The 21648-nt window shown below is 45.5% G+C and overlaps 1 protein-coding gene across 1 annotated transcript in view; it reads right to left on the reverse strand.

The window, feature by feature from the left end:
- Positions 1 to 16019, reverse strand: part of ATXN7L1 (ataxin 7-like 1) — a gene marked incomplete at its 5' end in the record, with an annotated part of 24718 nt that extends 8699 nt beyond the window's left edge. The window contains 6 exons of the mRNA XM_010148447.1: positions 1093 to 2041; positions 5112 to 5233; positions 7389 to 7581; positions 9812 to 10068; positions 10919 to 11001; positions 15736 to 16019. Coding sequence (XP_010146749.1) covers positions 1093 to 2041; positions 5112 to 5233; positions 7389 to 7581; positions 9812 to 10068; positions 10919 to 11001; positions 15736 to 16019 — 1888 coding nt within the window. The remainder of the gene's footprint in view (positions 1 to 1092; positions 2042 to 5111; positions 5234 to 7388; positions 7582 to 9811; positions 10069 to 10918; positions 11002 to 15735) is intronic.
- Positions 16020 to 21648: the final 5629 nt, after the last annotated feature.

Raw genomic sequence — 21648 nt, forward strand, 5'->3', positions numbered from 1 at the left:
CCCTGCTAGGCCATTCTTTGAGACCTCCACTCTGCCTGCTATGCTGGTTTTAGAATTCATTTATTCCTTTCTTCCACTCCCATTTCTGGCTGCTTTTACCTCTGCACTGCCTTGCCCAAGATCTCACCCTCTTCATTTCCAAATTCCATTTTACACACAATATCTTTAGGAAACGAGAGTTTCACAGACAAAAAAACCCTTCCTAAGCCACTGTTCTGAGGTATTCCATTTTCTGTGGTTTTGTCTCCCAGCTGCCAGGCTCAAACTTTTCTGTGAACTGCGCAGCACTGGACTCAGTAGCAGAATGAAAACAGTCGATCAGTAGAAAGATCGTATTTGTAGTTTTCCCACCAAATTACAATTCACATACACTTCTGCCCTGACACAGCAATGCTGAAAGAGAGGCCAAAGCCCTACTGCTACTGAATGAAGTAAGACTGTGCAACCTTATCTGCTGCAGTGACTTCAATATTCTGGGCACATGCACACTAAAAGATAACCAAATGTCCACTAAAGGTCATCTGGTTAAGATCTTAATTTCTTAATTTTTCCAGTTTCCAACAGGAAACAGCATCTGAGGTCAGGTGTCTCGGACTCCCCCCAGGGGAAAGGTAGATAGAAGCATCTTACGTAGAGAAATGAGGAGAATTGCGTAACATTAAGACTCGAATCAGCAACAAGTTTGGGAAAAGAAACAAACAGAAATGCTGACTCCTATCTTCCTGGTTGAACGACACGATTTATTTCAGAGAGATGAGAATTAAGATTAAAAAAATTAAATTCTAAAAATTATTTATCCACTCTGGCCATTCAGTTTTACTTTCAGAGATACAAATGGCTACTTCAGTAACTGAATAAAAAAACCTCATACAAGTATTTTAAGCAAGTAGACACACGTATATATATATTTAACCCTCAAAATGTCTTTCTGTGATGGGTACAGAACGCACGCGCTCCTGTATTAACCTAGAAAGGAAGCTGTGCGATGAAAACCAACACGAGGCAAACGCAGTGGTTTCTTTTCGGAACGCACGACATGCTTCACGCCCGTCAGACATGACCTGCAAAAAAATAACTGGAAGAGTCCCTTACCTGCCGAGAGATGGAGCTGCTTGTAGGATCTGGCACCGCAGAAATAAGGTTGGCAGTGCTCTTTCTATGAACACTATTCATACCAGGCATTTTAGTGATTTTACAGGCTTTGCTACTAGAACTAGAGTTTTTACGTTTTTTTCCTTCTGATTTGTCAAAAGAAAGGGGTAGAGAAGACACTGCGTTATGTGCGCCCAGGGAGTGGTCCCCCGAGTGGTGCACAAGAGAAGAGACAGACAGGTTAGAAGAGTCAATACCGCTTACTACCATGCTCATGTGTTTCACTGAGTCTGTTGAACCACTGGATAATGAAGTCCGTCCTGAGGGCTCCGATTTGGCACTGAGTGGGCTTGTTCCGTTATTGGTATTGTGCACAGACATGCTGTTATAGGAAGAAGTTGCCTGATAGGAGTTCAAAGTTGAACTGGGGTTCAGGACACAGTTCTTTTTGTGGGACCCTGAAAATGAAGACGAGGAAGATGTCTGCAAAGATAACGAGGACGATGACGACGACGACGACTGCGGCTTTTTCTTTTTGTTACTTGAAGACTCATCGCTCCGGGATGACAGGTCTTTCACTTTTGAGGATTTGCTGGTTTTTGTTTTGGATGGCTTGTGGGATGGGGAAGGGATGACTGCTGGCACAGGTGACACAGCTGATGGCGCCTTGAACGTCGAGTCCATGATGCTTAGGCTTGCGGCCACGTGAGGAAAAGCGGTAGTGTGTGACATAATGGAATTTGTATCCGACGACGTCACAAAGGATGCATTTGATAGCATGGCTGATGTCATTATGTAAGAAGAAGAAGTGATCCTTGAACTGATAGGTGTTGAAGGAATATACACCGCACTGGGATTGCTGAAAGGCTGTAAGACTGATGCTGGAAAAGGAGTGGAGACGTGTGCTGCTGGAGAAGGCATGGGACTGTCTGCCGCAGGAGGAATTTTCCTAAAGAGAGAAGAAAACAATGAAAAAAGTTTCAGACACATAAAAAATTCCATCCAAACAATGCAGATAGGAAATGATTTCTGCAAAGTACCAACTTATTAGAAAAGGCAAACCTCGCTCATTCTGATTTTGATTCCTATTCTACCAACCACATCTATTTTAATATTCACAGTTCAAAACCAGCCCTGCATTCTGCAACAGCTTAAAAATGCCTTTACTTCTGAGTTTTTTTCTCCTCTGTCTAAACTTCCAATTCCACTCTGAGGTTCTCTGGGATTTAATACCCGCAGCAAAACGCAAACCATCTGCGTTTCAATACTGTGAAGATTTGGGAAAGCTGGGTCATGAAGTGTATTTTCCTAATAATCCTGAAATGAGGACCACTGAATCTCCCAGGGCAGCGGAGACCTAACAGAGGGTGACTGGGTGAAGAACTATGCAGGCATCTCCCCTACACAATTCTGTTACGGCACACGAGCCCTGAGCTGTGCAACCCGATGAAGCAGGATCTGAGCCCGCTTCAGCACAACTGCCCCACGCAGCGATTCCATACACAGTGTTACAATGTCATCCCTTTATTACAGATTTCATTTCCTTTTTTCCTCTCCTATTTTCCCAAACAATTAAAAAATGCCAATGAAATGCCTGATGGCGAGATCTGTAAACGTTCTAGTCGCTATGTTTCATCCACTGCAGACGTTTCGCTTCAAAGTGCAAGCTGCGGAACAGTTCCAGTATCGGCCTCAACTCACAGGTTGGATGTGGTGAGGGTAGTAAACGAGCCAGTCTGGGGGCTGTGAAGCACTCAATCGCTGAGCTTAAAGAGGACAGCTCATCCCTTTCCCAGTGCAGTGCTATTCCCAAGAGCTCATTTGAGAGCTGGTTAGACAGGATTAACTAGGTAAGTTACTGATTAATTTCACTGACACTGAAAAATTGACAAAATATTAAACAATGCGTGATAAGCTTTACAACCAGTTGGATATTACTCTAGGAATAAAATGTAACAATATTACCTGTGAATCAGTAGAATGTATTCAAATTCTTTTCTATTCAGCCACCATCTTCTATTATTTTATCTAGTCCAGTGTGAACAAAGAACCAGACTTCCACAACGCCTCTTGGAAAATTATCATGTGAGCTTTTCTCATTATTTAGGCTAAAATTTAATTCACAGTTTAATCCTATTTCTTGCTGTTAAGAACCTGTGCATCAGCATAACCATGCCCTTGTTATCCTCACTCCTGACACCTTTTCGGTTTTTAAAGGCTTACTCTTGCCCTCCAAGAAGTTTGATGAAAGAGCTGCACTGGGTGTGCTGTTTTATCATAAATCAAATCCTAATTACAAGTGTTCTCTCCCGGTATTCTTCCGAGGGAGGCTGTCAGGCAGAACGCCGTTTATGGTGCAATTACATAAGGGATTACATACAGTCTGCGCCGCCAGAAATGAGCAAGTCCTGTGACTTGCTACGCAAATAAAGCCGCTTAGCAGATCCACTCCTCGCTTTGTTTTTAAAGAGGGGCCAACAATTCTTACCCACCTTTGTAAGGGGCTTTGAGAACTAGGGATAGGAAGTACTCTGTACATGTTACTACGGGTCTCAAGCACGGCCTCGCATCCCGGTACCGTCAGCCGCAGCTGCGGAGCTGCAGCAGCACCAGCTGTACCTAACAGCTTCATGCACACCCCTGCTCGGGGAAGACAGGAAACGGTCAGTCCAGGAGGGTTGAGGACAACAGGAGAACACAATAGGGGTTAAGCACTGAGAGCTTCCTGTGTTACACAGAGAAGTAAGTATGGATGGAATCCATTAAAATATTAGAGATGACAAACAGGTAGAATTTGGGAAGACATTTACAACTGGATTTATGGGAGCAGGATGAGGCCTGTTTAGGTCTTGTATCATGTAACTTCTGCAGGAGTTATTTTTGGGTTTTGTGATAGTAGTGGTACCAGTGACACATTTTCATGGACGCTCATGTCTTTTCTCCTGACAAAGCCAACAGGTAACAAGTTCCAATCTTCCTATTTAAAGAAACCAAATGAGTTTTATTTGTGGAAGGAGACCGACACTAGTTAACAGCCAAATTCACCATGTAGAAGAGAGGAGCCCTTTGCAGATCAAGCGTGATCTGTCTTTAAACAGACACGAAACTGGCCCTTTTATGGCAAACCCAACCATTTCCAAACTGTGTCTCCCAGCACAGTAGCACTGTTATCATCAGTTACCAGTTAGTCAGACAAGCCAAGCTTTAGCATTTCAAACATGTATTTAAACAAAAATCGAACCTTGTTTATCTAATGGCTGGTATCCAATGAATATAACACAGTCCTGATAATAAACAGTGACATGAAACACTGCACTTTAGTGTCATTACACTGGAAGGAGAATGCATGTTCTGTAGAAGAATACCCCCCAAAAAATCAATCCTGTTTGCAGAGGCCATGAACTTTCTGAATACTAATTTTTTTTAAAAAAAGAATTAGCATCATTTTACTGTACCTGTGTAGCCACTGCCTATAGTGCTTGGAACCTACATGCGTGATATCGAGGTGCTTGGATAGTGAGCAACAACCCGAATTTTAAGACCCCAAAGCCAGTAAAGGCACCACAGACTAAAAACTGCCATATTCCATCTTAGGCACAGGCAAACGTGTGGCGAGTTCCTCACCTTACAGCACGAGTCTTACGGAGCAGGCTCTGAATGGGTGACAGGAGGGCCTGGCATGGGTGTAAAAATCTAACCCGTGTGCTACAAAACAATGGGATACCAAAACAGCTCCAAACCCAGAAAACACTGAGTTTTAATGCTTCTAAGTAACATTAACAGAACTACTGAATTGTTCAGAGGGACTAAAAAAAAAAGTCCTAAATCTGTCAGAAATTTACACCAGAATAGGGGATGGTTCTGTTGTGCTGCATATTCCTAACAGAGAATCTGTACTGGTAGTACTGCTATGACTTCCTACAGGGGTAATTTTACAAACGCTTCTCATGAAGCGCTTAACTTAGTTTTACAGAATTAAAAATGTTCAACTCCCCACCAAGCGTAAGAATCCCACTTACTTCCACATCTGTGAGTTCAAGTGTTTTTCCACCATGGAGTTCAGTGCGAATCGAAAACGGTCCCATCTTCTGTCAAAGACATAGTACCCTCTTCCCATCAAGCGACTGCCGTATGAGCAGAACTGAAAGACATTTCAACATTGTTTGTAAAAAATATTTCTACGTTATAAAGTAATTGCCGTTTCTAGAGCCAGGAACCCCTCTGTGCTTTGTATCACGCACACTGAACACCTGTAAGGCGGTGTTCTTCACCGTCCGCAGCACAAATACTTTTTGCGAGACACGTGAAATACGCGCGCGATGTTTCAGCTCGGCATGAAGCGCGCTTCATACTCGGCTAACGGGTCAGTTTCCTAGCAGGTACCCGTCTGACAGGGAAAGAATCCAAGTGCTGACGTACTGCTAGGGAAGCAGTTCTGGCTGCTAATACTCTTACTGCCTCCGAATGACGTCATGTTACTCTCTGCAGCACACTGCATCTGCTAACTGCGTAACAGGAATAAAACTGTAACTGAAGAGGAACAAGGTGCAACAGGAGCATCTTCAGTATCTATTCAATAAACAAAGAAACCAGTGCCATCTCAGTAAAAAAATAAGTTGTCGTTGCTGGCAGCCACGCTCCAACAGAACACCCGATGCTCTCCACAGCGCGTGAAAGCTGTCCAGAGGAGCAGTAAACACGCTGAGAGTTGGGCAGAGCTCCGGAGCATCTGCACTGCTTCCTCCTGCAACGTCCTACTACACTGGGATGGTGCGAGCAGGCATCTACCCTTTCTTCAGTTCAGTCTCACTGATCCCACGTTACGCAGAGAGCTGCTGCAACGCCTGTCTGTGGGAGAGAAACCCGTTCCAAATCACCTTGAGCTCTCCCTCACGCAGGGACGAAGCCACACAACATCCGGCTGAGCGCAGATGCTACTGGTGCAGAAGAAAAGCACCCGTTTAATGCACTTTTCAGCTTAATGGACAGTGAGCGGTGACTCTGTGTGCCTTAAGCCTGTTTCAGGACAACATTAAACAGGTTAATTAAAACCACCACCTAAGTTGATAAACCAGCCTCACCTCCCAGTGATACAGATCAGTTACCACTAAGAAGCAGTTTAAGGAGCTTCTGCCTTTCCCCGTCAGGAACTCCCACCTAGCCTGGAGCAAGGGAAACGGCCACTGCAGTGTGAAAGGCAGCGAGCTGGCGCTGACCGCACTGCCGGCCACTTCCACCACCTCCCCTGACTTCACGTCGACACAGACTAAAGGCAGCTGTGCTGTCAGTGCGTGCTTCGCTTGAGAGATGCCACGATTTCCAAGAACAGGGGAGTCAGTGGGATTTGCCTTGAAACAGGACTGGGATCCTAAACCAAAATGGCTATTGGCAGCCATGCCTCACCGGTCGTGCCGGCACAAGAATTGGCTGCACTTAGATTAGTTTTAAATTGCGTGGGGACACACGCAGCGAGCCTTTCGGTTTTCATTCCTAAAGCAGCAGCCAGCAGCAGTGAAGCAGAGCGCCGGGGTACCAAGGAAGCAGGAGGTTCCAGCATCTCATACTATTACACGGGCTATAATAATTTCTATTTTCGGTGTAAGAACCGAATACAGAATTTCAGCTGACAGTCACTTTATGTTCAGCTCATACGTCTTCCTGGTGCCTGACAGTAACAAGTTCTCCTTTGCTCTAGGGAATACAGACACTGCTATGGTTATCACGGTGTTCGTTTTGTTCGGCCTATCATATGGAAAACACGTAAGTGAAGTCTTCATTAATTTTATTCCTTGGCTCAATTTTGATGAGAACCAACTGCTTAGAAATTCCAGACTTTCCCCACTGCTTCGTGGCCTGTACAGCATAAACAAATTCACACTGCAGAGATCATGCCACAGGGCAGCTCTTGCCGCTTGCAAGGGAATTTCTCACTGACACGGGGGAAAGACAAAAACCCTGCCGGAGAAACACGTGCTCAAGCCAGCACCAAGACAGATGGGCTATGCCCTGCTCTAGACTCCCTGTTTTTAGATGAATGAGGCCACAGCTTCTAAGTCCACATACACTCACACAAATGACACTGAATTGCTGCTTCACACCAGACTACAAAATCAACAAAGCAGGCAGGAGCCTTATCCCAGCCAGACCATTTTCTGTCAAACGTATTTGTTCTCCTTAGAACACAGTTTTTGGAATGTAAGGTCCTCATTCCTCACATTTTTACTGAATTACTTATTTTTCTCCCCTCTTTAATTACATAAGAATAACGGCAAGGCATGCCAGAGACAGACACATACCCCAAGAGGTCTGGGATGGTGTCCAGAAAAATGACAGTCTAATTTCTCAGATTCTTCAGCTCCATCCGCTTCTCCTTCATCACTGGACAATCTGCTCGTTAAATCTCCTCCCATGGAAGGCAGTGGCAGTTCTGGCACGTACCCACTGTGGTTTGAAGAACTGTTGCTGTTTATGCTATTTGCAGACGATGGTCTGGAAGGAGAATACACGTGTAAATCATCGGCGCTCAAAGGCTCTGCAAACCCACCTGCCGGGGTCAAACGTCCGAGTAAGCGACACCAGAAACGATCACACGAAGGGGGACAGTAAAAGGTACAGAATACCTGACATTCGGTCCTGTCAGACATATATCACGGGCTATCATCAAGTTAATGTTAGCAGAAGCACCTTCGTAAAGCCTGAAATTTTAAGTCTGCCAGGAAGTTGAGTTTGAGATCCTGAGAGAGGTAAAGGATATTAAAAACGCAAACAAAAGTCAGGTGTGTAAAATCTTCTTACACTGTACCGTTACTCTGCCACTTGATTAATCCCAAGGGTCCAGCTCTGAAACGCTACGCCAGACCAAAATCTGACCGAAATCAGTGCACGACGTAAGAGCGTTACGCCGACATCCTTTGCAGTTAGATTAGTAAGCGAAGTGACTGGGTGGGGCTCGTACAGCATGTAGGTTCTTTACCTTTGCCTAAAACCCAGTAAAACAGAGTGAGAATGCTTTGGTGCAGTGGCTGTCTAAAGCAGCTTGGCAACAGAGCAGATCAGAACGGAGGGTGGAAAAAGGATTCAGCCTGTACAACCAAGGACAGGGGCTGCTGGGTTGGAGGAGACGTCTGCACTGAGCAAAATCCGAAGATGATCTCTGTCGAAGGCCTGAACTGATGCCGTGGGACAGGGCAATCGGCAAGCCTGCGGACAGGTGCCCTCTTCTGAGCTGAGCAGGCACTGCTCAGCAGTGCCCATCGGCCAGAAACAACCGCGGCGGCGCTTGCTGGTGCAAGGCACGGACGGTGCGAGTGCTCCGCAGCCTTCGGGGCAGGCCGACCAGGTCGAGCCAAGTCACTGCCAGCGGAAGCGGCCAGCTTTGCCTCAGCAGGGCAGGGAGCACTCCCACTTCCAAGGGCAGGCTCGCCGGCTCCCAGCAGAGGGGTAGCAGGGCCTTCCTCTGGCACAGCTGCTCGCGAAAACGGAACAGAGGCACTGCAGCAGCAACAGAAGCGCAGATTGCACAAACACGGCGTGTAACTGCCAAAATCCTCCTCCTCAAGCACCGCTACCTTTGCAGTTTCTCCAGCTGACTTTCACTGAAGCACATTCCGGTTTCGCTTCTCTGTAACACCTACTAAAGCCAACGTCTGCCTGGCCCTCTCTGCTCCTCCCTACCTAAGGGCTGTGCAAGGTCACTGCTTTTACAAGAATCACGCAGACTTCTCACCGCTCTGTTTGTCAGGGGTATTCTTTCACTGCCCTGTCACTCAAACCCTGGAAAACCCACCCCTGCCACCGTAGGAATAAAACTGCACTACGGCGCGATGAACACAGAGGAACACTGGAAATGGCTGTCTCCAAGACCCGAGACAGCAAATACAGCGAGTATCTCTTTGAAATAAGGACTGTCTTAGTGCAAAAGCCCCCACATGGGCACCCAATCCTGACCAAGGCTTCTGCAAAGAAAAGACATAGGAAACAAAATAAATAGGAACAAAACCCAACTGGTTTAGCTTCATTTACACCAGCCAAAACCAGTAAACCCCCTCCGCCACCGAAACCAAAGGTGGGAAGTTTACCAGAGGCTAAGCGGAACTCAGCAGATGCCGTACGTCACACTGGTTTTTCTACAGGGGTGGCGTTAGAGGTTTGCGTTGCCTGAAGACTGGTTTTGTCCTTTACCAGAAAAGCCTTCAGCGTGCCCCAGCACAGGCTGGGGACAGCTCCCAGCCAACAGCCTGAAGAACTAGCTGCGTGCAGTGTCTGTTACACTAAACCACGGCTTTTTCAACAAGGTGTTCCACTAATGAAATCGGTGAAGCATTTGCAGAGAAAAATTCGACGTGAACGCGCAGAATTTCACCACTGGTACCTCCTCCTGCTTCGTGTAAGTCAACGTATTCCCCAAAGTCTCCGAATGACCGGGATGCGAAGCTTTCCTACTTACCCCTGACCAATTCAGCAACAAAACGCAGTTAGTCTGAGCTTCCAACCCGACTCCTCCCCCACTCCCCATCAGATCACAGCCTACCACGGACACACGCAGGTTAATACAAATGCAGCCCACCTTCCGCTGCCAGGGAAACTCTCAGATTATTGCGCTTTATCATGCAACAGCCCGAAGGAATACCAAGCCCTTATAAACTGAGCTGCCTGAAAGGCTACGGCGTCTCGGACAGCACCTTCAGAACTCAACGTTCCACACTGGAGAGCTGCTTACCTGGGAAGGACAGAATTTGGTGGTCGAGATTTTGCAGGAGACGTTACTTTGGACTCTTGCCCAGAGTTCACTGAAGATCCTGGCAGGGAGTCTTGTGCTGGTGTGGGCTGGCTCTGATAGCTTTCCCTTGCAGATGGGGGATGCTCTTTGTCTTTTGCAACTTCTTTTTCCCTGGATCGAGCTTTGTGTTCAGCTAGAAGGATGTCAAACTGTTTTTTACGGCCTGGAACTGCTCGTCGATGATTAAGTGAATGAGTCTAAAAATAGGGTGGTTAAAAAGCATTTGTGTGTGCATGACATTGTTCATGAGTCCTCTATACTTCCGACACACCACAACTCTCAAAGATAACATCTACTTCAAGCAACTTTAGCCACAGTTATGGAAATAAAGCTGTTATTCCACATTATCTTTGATAATTTATGAAGCCGTTCTTAAGAAATGCCAACATCCAGGCTAAAATTCTTGCAACAATTTTCATATAATAGTCCACTGACTTACCTTTCCCCAGACAGAAAATACAATTCCAATAATTTTAAAATACTAAGAGGTAACATCATCGTAGCTCTTAACTTACAATGAAAAACTGATTTCATGCAATTGAAAGAAGTGACTACATTTTGGAACAAATGCAACTGACCATCTCTACTGACAGGCAGCACATACACATACAGACGTTCGGTATAAACATCCTGCACTGCTGCTTTTTGACACAAGCCTCCTTCCTGTCACAGGGGCAGCCTCCCAGTAATTTATTATACAAAAATCACGTTAATTTTTTACTAAAAATTGACTATACTTCCGCACCGTTGCACACATGGCCCAAAAAAGGAGCAGTTAACGTAACGCTCGTGCTTCTACGTGAAACGTTACCGCTTTCTGCACAACAAAATGACAAGAAAGAAAGGGATCTTTTTAGAAATACCAGTGGAATAATGCAGGTGCTCTGATTCAAAGAAACAGAATTACCCAGAAGAATTACCTGAAGACAGTGTCTGAATACCATACCCGCTGTCTGTAAGACAGGAGCAGGTATGACCTCTCAGACTACTGCGGCAGGATTTAAACTATAACAAAGCATCTGATATTTTATCTTCTAAGAAAAATACCTTGCAGGTGAGCGATCTTGTGCAAGGTTTCTTTGTTTCAGGATCCAGTACTCCACAGTGTTTATTTGGGTCAAATTCTCTTTCTGTTTGATGGGGTGTGGGTAGAAAAAGGAGAAAAAAAGATAAATTATTAGAGAAATTTTAACCAGAGTAGCTGTAACTGAACTTAATTCCGCCAGGCCCGGTCTGAACCACTGATCCCAACCCCAGCACCCCACAACAGCGCCACGTGCATCCGACAGCCGTGCGGTCTCTGCGTCCTGTCACGGACTCCACAGAAGGCAGTCTGCTCGCAGAGCTGCGCTCAACGGAGCGGCCCACGCACAGGGGTGAGCCAAACACCCGCCTGTTCAATTCCCTCCCCGACACCGCTGCCTCCGCGGCCACCATGTCCACCTCCCGAGTTTGGCTAAGGCACGCACTGACTAAATACCGTAAAGGCTTTGAGCAACATTTTCTCTGACGTACTCAGAATCTCCAAAAAACAAGGCCTGCCATCTCAGAAGTTAATGCTAGATTGCTAGTGGCGTTTTAAACCCAAAATTTATCGAAAGCTATCCTCTAAATTTGTGCAAAAGGGACGTGTATGTTCATTCTTATTTCCCTAAGTGAAGGGAGGCACGGAGTTTAACGTCTGCAGAGATTATGAGGTCATTTACATGAATTCTGCTCGTGATTAACATTAAGAGTGCATTAATACTTAATATGCTGTATTTGCATATTTCATTTTCATGAATATTTTAGTATTTGTATACCACAGATAGCATCACCTCCTTTACATTACGTTACCATAATTCTAGGGTTTGCACTGGAGCTGTAACAAAACTAAGGACGCACACTTTTTAGCTCACGCTGCCGAAAACATCTACCGTTATCTCTGCAGACCTCGACAGCGTACGTTTTCATCTGCAGGCTGGCTCGCTGTTGTTTGACAGCGGAACGTAAACTACTCGCCAAAGCCTGTTTTAACCATGCAGTGGTGTTACATCCAGACAGAACAAACATCCTGTACTCAAACACAACATTTACTCGGAGGATCTGAAGATTCGTGATGAGCAGACGGACGGGAGCTACGGTGGGGAGAGCAATTCGCAGCTGCCTCAAAATGCCCTGGCAGCACCGCAGCCGGTACGACAGCTGGAAGAACCACCGTGAGGACAAGCGGCCTACGTCACAGGACAAATGTCATCCAGGTACCACAATCACTAGCACTTCCATGTTTTCTGCTACACGGACTTGCAAACATGAAATAAATGGTTATTGACCTACTAGCAGAGACATCCCAACAGCGAGCTTGGAAAAAATAGTTTCAACTATTTCTGGGGAGTTAAATCTACGAAGGGACTGAAATCTGTCACAAGTAGCTGCAGTTTCCGTGGCCTTTACAGCACAACAGAAACTGGTGTATGACTCCTCTAAACATCTTTTTCTAGTTAACAGATGAAAAAGCATCTTCGTGTGCTAAAGGACTTAACTGCTCCAGTTTGTGGATGTTCCTATCAGTTTCCTGGATCACCCACCTAAAACCCTTCAACACAAATTAAAAAACCCAAACAACAATCAAACTAAATGGACTATATGGACTTATAAATGTGCCTTCAGAATAAAAATCCTGGGGGTAATCATAAGGCTGTGGAACGTGTGCTGCAAGTCACCGAGCGAGGACTGGTTTGGATCAACCGGGAAACATACTTCAAAAAATGAGAAGCGCTCCCTTCAGCAACATCCTGACTGCAGCTTGTCGTGAGGAGTGTCCCAACGAAGCCAGACCTGCAGGACTGATTACTGCAAAGCCCGTTTTGGGAAAGCATCTCGAGGTAAACTCAGAGTGAATGACAGTCAGGAAAAGTGGAAGCTGCCACCATCTACCAAACAACAAAACAGCAGGAAACATTTCCTCGAGAAAGAGAAAATACCAACACACAGGGAAACCCTCCTGGCTGAGGTATGCGTGGCTGTCCCAGGGATGTCAGGAACATCTAATTGCCAGCAACAGACGTGCCTGCTTCGGGCACCATGTTAAAGGAAGATTGTCACCTGCCTACCGACAACAAAACGTAGCTTCTGGCAACCCCTGTATTAGGGAACGCGTGGCGTGAGAGCCCCCCGCCTCCTGCGCACAGGCACAGCTCCAGAGGGCTGCTTCTCCAGGACGGATTCTACTTCATGTCTGGTGGATGGAGTAACGGATGAATGGGTGTTCATCACAACCTCACTGAAAGAGGAGAAGGGGCCAAAACAGAACTCTATCGAACCCCTCTTTGCAACACAACGGATACTCTTGGTTTAAACTGGGCATCTGCATTCTGTGACTTCACCCCAAAGAGAACAGCAATAAAGGAAGACTTAGAAAAGGTATCTTTTTTGCAGTTTGCTACTAGGGAACACTGATGCGCTTATGCTGGGCAGCTACACGCTGCCTTTTGTGGTTCCACGAGCCGTTTCCTCTCTCTCACCAAGGACAGCACTCCTGAAAAGAGGGCAGGTTCATTCATCTCCCAAACAACCACAGCTCTCAGCAAAGAAAAAACCAAACTTCAGCCAGTCAGGGAAATGGTGTGAGAGAGAGCGGCGGTTGCTAAAAAGGAAAGAAAACAGATGTAAACCAGCCAGACCAGTTAAGGAGCTTCAAAAATGAACAGCTGTACAGTTCCGCTGCAGCGACCGAGGGAAACCTAAATCCCCCAGCCACCGTCTCATTCTTTTATTGTGAAATGAATTAAATTTATGGGCTAGCGAAAATAATCATCTCATTGACCTTCCAAGATCTTTTCCTCAGCCTCTGCAGTTCTGTGCAACAATGGAGAGGAATCCATCACTGTGACACACAATCTGCAGGCCATTCATCTGCAGCACTCTCCGGGCTTCTCCCGTCTGCATCATCGCTAAATTACTGCGTGGCTGCATCCATACATGAGGCAGCAGCGAGACTGAACAGATACCAAACCTGGCAACGACAGAGGAGCTTTAAAACAACCTGTCAGTTCTGTGGGTTCGTTAACCCTATAAAGTTCCTAGTGCCTATCGGAGTGCTCACACAGCCCTGTGCAGGGTCCCGGCCTGCCTGGAAATTTCCACCAGCGAGACATTCCCTAGACACTGTGAGCGACAGCTTAGAGACAGAAGAGCGAAGGAGTCGCCCCCGCAGAAAAAGCAAGCTGAGGGAAGGCAGGCCCTACCGAAACGATCCTCCCTTAGGAACAGATTTCAGCAGCGCTCGTACCAAAAAGCCACAAGTGTCACCCACAGCTCTGCGCTGGTACCTGGTGACAGGAGGAAAACAAGTCTCTCCGACGGTATCCGTTTCAATTGCCCAAGTAGGAATTGAGAAAGGATTAGCTAAATTAAGCATCTAAACCATTAAAGGGAATAATGGTTCAAAAGAAGGCAATATTGGAAAATAAATGGAAAATATAGAGAGTTTTTATGAGAGTAACAAACTGGATCTTAGAAGCAAAATGTTAAGGTTTAAAAGCCTAATCAGCTACTTGCTCTTAATACCTGTTTGTTTTGCGGAATGCTACAGTGAACACCGCTTCCGTTTTCTTATGTGCCACCTTCCACTAGTTAAGAAAGCAATCCGCGTGCTGAATCCTGTAAGGCAACGGCCTTGTTCCATACCCCACACAGCCCAGGCAAACACCTCGCGCTGGTCTGGAATTGAGCCAAGGTAGCAGTACCACAGGCTAACTGCCAAATTTCAGAAAACGACAGAAAGAAACCCGGTGTTCAGGCAAAAAATAGGGCACGCTCATTACGTGGAAACGAAAGCATTTATCTTGTACTGCTTACGCTTGGTTCCTCACCAGCGCACCCTCAGAAATCATCAAGGGACCTGCTGCTAGACTGGCGACCGACCGCTGCCATCGGGGAAATCAGCCTCCCTGCCCACACCACAGAGCACTGCCAGCTGATGAAGAGACCCCTCAGCTACAGTCAGTTACTTCTGCTTTAGAAAAAGATAAATATCCTTCAAAACACTCTGTTTCCTTTCATTCAGAACAAAAACGTTTCCAGCTCTAGGGGGCAAATGTTCTACTTGCTGCCCAACAGCTGGCATGGATCACCTCTGGGGAGCTCCGGGGATACAATTCTTCCCCCCAAGGGATGGCCACCTTCCTAATGGAGTGTCCGCCCCCCACGATGGGGGGGTTCTGTGCGCCGGTGGCAGCTCTGCACGGGGACCTACACGCTCAGCACTGCCCAGCCTAGGGCATCGCCACGCTTAACGCCGTCTGGCCCTCCACCCTGCCGAAAGGCCGAGATCCCCTGCTGCAAACGCCTTCACTCGTGTGACGAACAGGGGGAGAGGGGTGGAGAAGAATTACGGCTTTGGAGTCTTTCCCAGTGTTTCCTGTATCTTCTTAGAATTTTCTAGCATTTCAAACCAAGAAAGAAGACTCTAAAAAATCATGACTGGGTGGATAATCCAATGTCTTAAACCCCAGCTATGCAACTTGATGGCGACCATACTAAAAGCACCCAACCGAGGCATGCTACCTCGTGTTGTACAGACCCAAAGGCTTGAGAAAACCTTCTGCCTCTCTGTTCTAATCAATTTACCTCCTTACAAATTTGTATTTGGCCTGTTATCAGCTGAGAAACTCATTCAACACTGTAATTTCAAGCGAAACAGAATGTGTGCTTTGAAAATATTTTACACATGCCAAGAGTGTGAAAGCGTTCTTCTCCACAGACACAAACCGGCACCTCACGGCAGAAGACACCCAACCCAGGCCCAGCCTGCAGCATCGTATCAGTACGTTATCTCTGAGAAAGACGGACCACCTCAAAAGATGAACCACAGCATCGCTTACCTGAAAGTCTTTTGTAAGGCTTGTTGCTGCTTTTAGTGCCATTTTGGTGTTTCTTGTCTATTGATGGAGCTACAATTCCTTTTCCGTTCAGGATCTTTTCAGGTGACGGAGGCACCGACTTGGATGTCAAACCAGATTTAACCAAAGTTGGAGCAGGGATGGTGGATGAAGAGGCTGAGGAGGAGGTGATGGTGGTAGTGGTTGCAGAATTCATTTTAACATTGGCACCATCTGCCTTCACTAGGTTAGGAATTTTCTCTAGGCTGACTACTGGAACAGGAACACTGCAAAACCAAAGAAAAATCTTCAAGTGGTATTTTCTGTACCCAAGATTTACAGTTACTTAGTCCCCTTCCACAGGTATAAAAATTTTGATGCAGGTAACACCGTATTTTCAGACCAGAGTAAAATGAACTACTTAGGACCATTACTGACCCTTTTTGTTCAATCAGATGTTTACAAACCAGACACCTGTAAAGCCTGGCAATGTAGAGAATGATCAAAATGAACCTCTGTGGGGTTTTTTTTAAGATCCAAACCCCCCTGTTCATAAACAAAGGTTTGGTATTAATCAAAACATACCCCTCATGTATATGGTCCCGTGCCTTCAACACAAGCACACGTCCCATGTGTGCACACTGTACCAGGCTCACCGGGGTAACAGAGCACTTTGCTAACGATATTTAACATTTCTGAACAAACACCAAAAGAATTAATTCGCTCAGATGTGTCTGAATGACACACCGGTTCTGGAAACAAGGAGAAACCAGGTTTTAAGCACAGAAAACTTAACAGCCGTCCCTTTAAGTATGGAAAACCTTGACGAACCGTGCGTTACTAAAATGTACTTTTAATAAAACCTCATGAATCATAGAATCATAGAATGATTTGGGTTGGAAGGGACCTAAAAGATCATCTAGTTCCAACCCCCCTGCCATGGGCAGGGACACCTTCCACTAGACCAGGTTGCTCAAAGCCTCATCCAGCCTGGCCTTGAACACTTCCAGGGATGGGGCATCCACAACATCTCTGGGCAACCTAAAAATGAACTTAAAAATGAAAACTCCCCATGTAATTATCAGCTTCGTTGGCCCTTTTCAGAATAATGTTGGCAACGACCAACTTCTCCTAACTTCACCACCACCACAGTGTGTTTGTGATGCTAATGAACGGCACCTTCCCAACATGGCAGCAGCAAAGACTGAGACGAGCGATTCTCAGTTCCAAGGTTATTTTCCCATTTCCGACTCCCACTTGCATGAGGAAATACCCAACGGCGACAGCTGCTTTCCACCCACCCACCAACTCCACAGCTGGATGTGCTGTGACCCCCGGTTAAGGTGTAAAGGTATCCCCCTCCTTACTGAGGCAAACCAAGAGAAAGAACCCAACTGAAACCCCGACATTCTCAGAGCTTTAAGCCTCAAATTTCACTGGAGCTGCAAACAAAACCCATCTCCCTTACTCAGTTCTTCCCATACGCTGCCCAAAGAGCTGCTTTTGCCAAATAGTGGCCTATCTGCCTCGTAAGCAGATTCAGATGGATCACGCAAACCCAACAGTTTTTGGACTGTCATTCCATACTGAGCAAACAGAAGAAACACAACTTTTCCTACATACAAACGCAGTGGTGGGGTCTGGAAGGTAAAGCAAACTCCTCACGTAGAAGCACAGGTCCCCTTAACAGTATCAATCTTATTCCTGTATGATAACAGCATTCCTCTCTCTCACACGCACAGAACTAAGCTAACCTCCACAATTTTAATCCCCAGCACAAAGGTGACAGTTGAGGAGGCTGTCCCACAGAGAAAAACCCCTTAAAACTCAGGGATTGTTCAATCTATTATTACCTTAAAGGTTTAACTTGACGTACACGCTTAACAGTAAACTGAAACGCATTCAGAAAGAGCGCAAAGCTTTCTTGGAGTACGGTTTATTAAGGAGCATGTGATGTACATTAATGTGATGTAGTTTCTGCCCCTGTACTCTGCTCTCGTGAGACCCCACCTGGAGTGCTGTGTCCAGCTGTGGAACCCACAACATCAGAAGGATATAGACCGGTTGGAGTGAGTCCAGAGGAAGCCACCAAGATGCTCAGTGGGCTGGAGCACCTCTGCTATGGGGACAGGCTGAGAGAGTTGGGCTTGTTCAGCCTGGAGAAGAGAAGGCTCCAGGGAGACCTTATAGCACCTTCCAGTACCTGAAGGGGCTACAAGGAAGCTGGGGGGGACTTTTTACAAGGGCCTGTAGTGACAGGACAAGGGGTAACAGGTTTAAATTGAAAACAGGGAGGGTTAGATTAGATACCAGGAAGAAATTCTTCCTGGAGAGGGTGGTGAGGCACTGGAACAGGTTGCCCAGAGAAGCTGTGGATGGCCCATCCCTGGAAGTGTTCAAGGCCAGGCTGGATGAGGCTTTGAGCAACCTGGTCTAGTGGAAGGTGTCCCTGCCCATGGCAGGGGGGTTGGAACTAGATGATCTTTAAGGTCCCTTCCAACCCAAACCATCCTGTGACTCTATGATGCTATGAAGCTCCCAAAAAGCAGCAGCCAGGTGCTCAGAATGCAGGTCCGACGGCAGTACAATGCAGAGCACAGGGCAGCAACTAAGCAGAGAGAGGTGATTACAAAACCTGACTGGCATTAAGTATTTCAGTGGACGCAAACAGGGAGCTATGAAAGAGAGGATTAGATCCCTTACCTGTTCCAACTGCTCTGAATTTATTAAGTTAAGCAACAGACAGAAACTGCTTTTAAACAGATGGCAATTACATTTTCCGAAAAGAGGAGAATTTTTTTACTTTATATCAAGTAGTTTTGCTGTATCAAAACTATGCACAACAATATCTTCATGCCCAGTTTCTAAGGCCTATATTAATTCAAAGTACTGACACACAGGTCAAGTGTATAATCTGGCCCAATAATATGGCTAAGAAATATGAAAACCAGGTTTTTCTGTTCTGCAGTGCTCAGAACCACAAATGTGCTCCTAGGGCACATGGATGGATCACTGTGACAGCAAAAAAAGCCCCGGGGAGAGAACATTTTAGCTTAGTTTTGTTTCAGATCAACAAGTCAACCTTCACCGTGCATTCCACTGCAGTGTAGAAGAAAACCAATCCAGTGCCAGAAGACACACGTTCCATAGGACTCCTGGCAGTCTAGAGTAAATTATTTGAGATTTTAGAAGCCACAGATGATAATTCCTCTCTTTTTTTGAAAACTGCAAGTGGATACTGCACTGAACATTAAGGAACTCTCGTTTCATCTTAGCATAACACATAAAGATGAATCCATAACCAAACAGCAAAATGGAAGCTGCCAGGGACCAGTGGCCATGGTCAGCTACTAAGGAGTAAAAAGGTAAATAAATCACAGCTGCTTATATTTCTATTTGATGGTTAAAGAGAGTTCTTTTCCAAACCTGAGTTTTTTGAGTGAAAATCAAGGATTTTTAAAATAAGTTTGTTAGAAAATAATTAAAAAAAATGTTTTTAATCTTATTTACTGTATTTTAAAAAGAATTATTGAATGAAGAGCCTGTTTAGATTTATTAGAGCCAGCTGCTGAAAGGGACAATGAGAAAAACAACATGCCACAAACAAAAACCGAGGAAGGGCACATGACAATCAGTAAAAATGAGAAAAATGGGAGTACAGACAATTGCCAAAGATATGGGAGAAAAATCTGTACTCAGCAAAGACAGAGTTGTTTGGGTTTTTTAAAATTAAATTCTAGTAATAATAGGAGTACCTACCTAAAGGACAGTAAAATATTTATTCAAGATGCAAAACCAACAAAAGCAATACTGAACAAGAAGCATGACAACCTCCCATCAGTCCCTCAGTAAGTGTAAAGTGTCAGCTGAAAAATCATCTTTTTCTTTTTTTTTTTTTGGACATAAGCAGATCTGGGTCATGTGGCCACGAGTTCTAAAGAGCTGAAGAGATATTGGACTTCAGCTTATTAACTTCTAATTAAATCTTGGAATATTTGGCAACTTGAAGCAGCTCGCTGCGTGCTGCTGTTGCATCCACACCGAAAACCCAAACCAGAGTGTCTTGGAAGAAATAATGGAAAAGCCGTTAAAAATAAACTGATAAACAATTAGCTCACATGATTTTGCTGAAAATCAGATGTTGGCAAAGAAATCGGGTTTCACTTTCTGACGAGGAGACCGGTTAGGCTGACGAGAATAACTGAAAATGTTCCAACTTTCGCAAGGCATCATGCCGCACAAATCAGAACGGTTTAAAAGCAAATGTTAAAACGACAGAAAATTGAAAGCCATTTTTTCAGGGAATCATGATCCAACAAGGGTGCTTGCTAGGGGGACTTTTTAGCCTTCATTACCAAGTCTGACATGACTGAAAACTTCACTGGTCTTTAGAAACAAGTAGAAGGTGGTAACACCCGCTGATGGAATCAGGATTGAGGCAAACGAAATAATGAAGAGACCAAGACAGTCACAAAGCAGCATGGAGTGTCTGGGAAAGTTCATTAATTCAAAGAGATATTTTAATACAAGCAAACGTAAAGTTACACATGGAATAATAAGCTATTGAGCTGCCATGAAACAGCAGGACAGAACATACTGGAAAACACTGACAAAGGTATTAGCTGTCACAGTGGATAAGCAATAAGAGCTTTTACTGTACTGTTGTGCTTATGTTGAAAAAGGGATATGGCAAGTAAGATTAAGGAGCAAATCTTCACAGGTCCCTGGTTAGTCATACTGATACTGGAATACGGCTTCCAGTGCTGCTGACCAGTGGTTCAATACCAGTGGTGCTGAAGTAGAAGGGACCCAGAAAAAGGCTATGGAAATACCTGAGGGCTACACAAAGTGCTTGATCACAACAGCCTTCAAAAGCACATTCTCTTTTGCAGGTAAGATAACTGATTTCCTTCTGTTTTCTCATGTCCTAGGTCAGGCAGATGGACTAGATGATCACTGCAGGTCCCCTCCAACTGAAACTGTTCTATCTTTTACCCTATTCCACCTACTCCTTCAGCAGAACCTGTGACAAACTCCTGAAATGAGCTAGTTTCCCTCCGAAATACCTTGCTTCTTCCTGTCATTCCCACGAAAGAAAAAACAGTTGTAGCATGTCACAACACTCCTGATGCCCGGAGCGCCTCATTACCTCTGTTTTCCTTTCTTCAGGCTTTTCAGAATGATTTCTCCTTGCTGCTACGTAATTTTGCTGTGGTTTATTTGTTTTTTTTCTGGTCATTCATAACTCCATTCATCCTAAAACCTCAGCCACTCACTCGACCCTCTTTCAAATGTGTGAGAAGAGAAATCCACCAGCATTCAAGAACACAAACCACTGCTCTGTTCTACACTGCTGGGATCACCTCTACAACGCAACAAAGCACTTGTGATGGAGTCCCGGAATACGTGGGTCCAAGTTAACCCCGCTGAATTTTGTTTCCAATTCCATGCCGCAGTAGGAACACCCTTAAATCCTGAGTTGCTTCACTTTCTCAACCTCAGTATGAGTAAGGGCGTTTCCTGGCACACAGAAATGAAGACTAACACATCACTGTAAATTTTAAATGACACCGACAGGTATAATTCCGTGACCTTATTTCTGTTTACAGAAAGAGGGTCAGTTTTCTACATGTTAATGAAAACCACCTGATTTCCATCTCATTTTCTGCATTTTCAGAACTTTTGGCAGGTCATGGCTAATCCTCATGGAGGGAGGTGAAGGAGACTTGCTTCAGCTGGCATCTCAGGGCTGGCTTACTTGAACACTTCACCCCGACTTTCCAGTGCCTCAGGACCACAGCGGGGTGGAAGCGAATGCCCCGTAGCATCCCAGCACCGCAAGCCTCCAGGGCAGTGCTCAGAGGCCGCACTGGGGCATGGCAAGCGAAGCGGCATCCTTTGGGCAGGTCAGCAGCG

Source organism: Eurypyga helias, unplaced genomic scaffold (genome assembly GCF_000690775.1).
Source record: "Eurypyga helias isolate BGI_N326 unplaced genomic scaffold, ASM69077v1 scaffold7333, whole genome shotgun sequence".
NCBI classification, from domain to species: Eukaryota; Metazoa; Chordata; class Aves; order Eurypygiformes; family Eurypygidae; genus Eurypyga; species Eurypyga helias.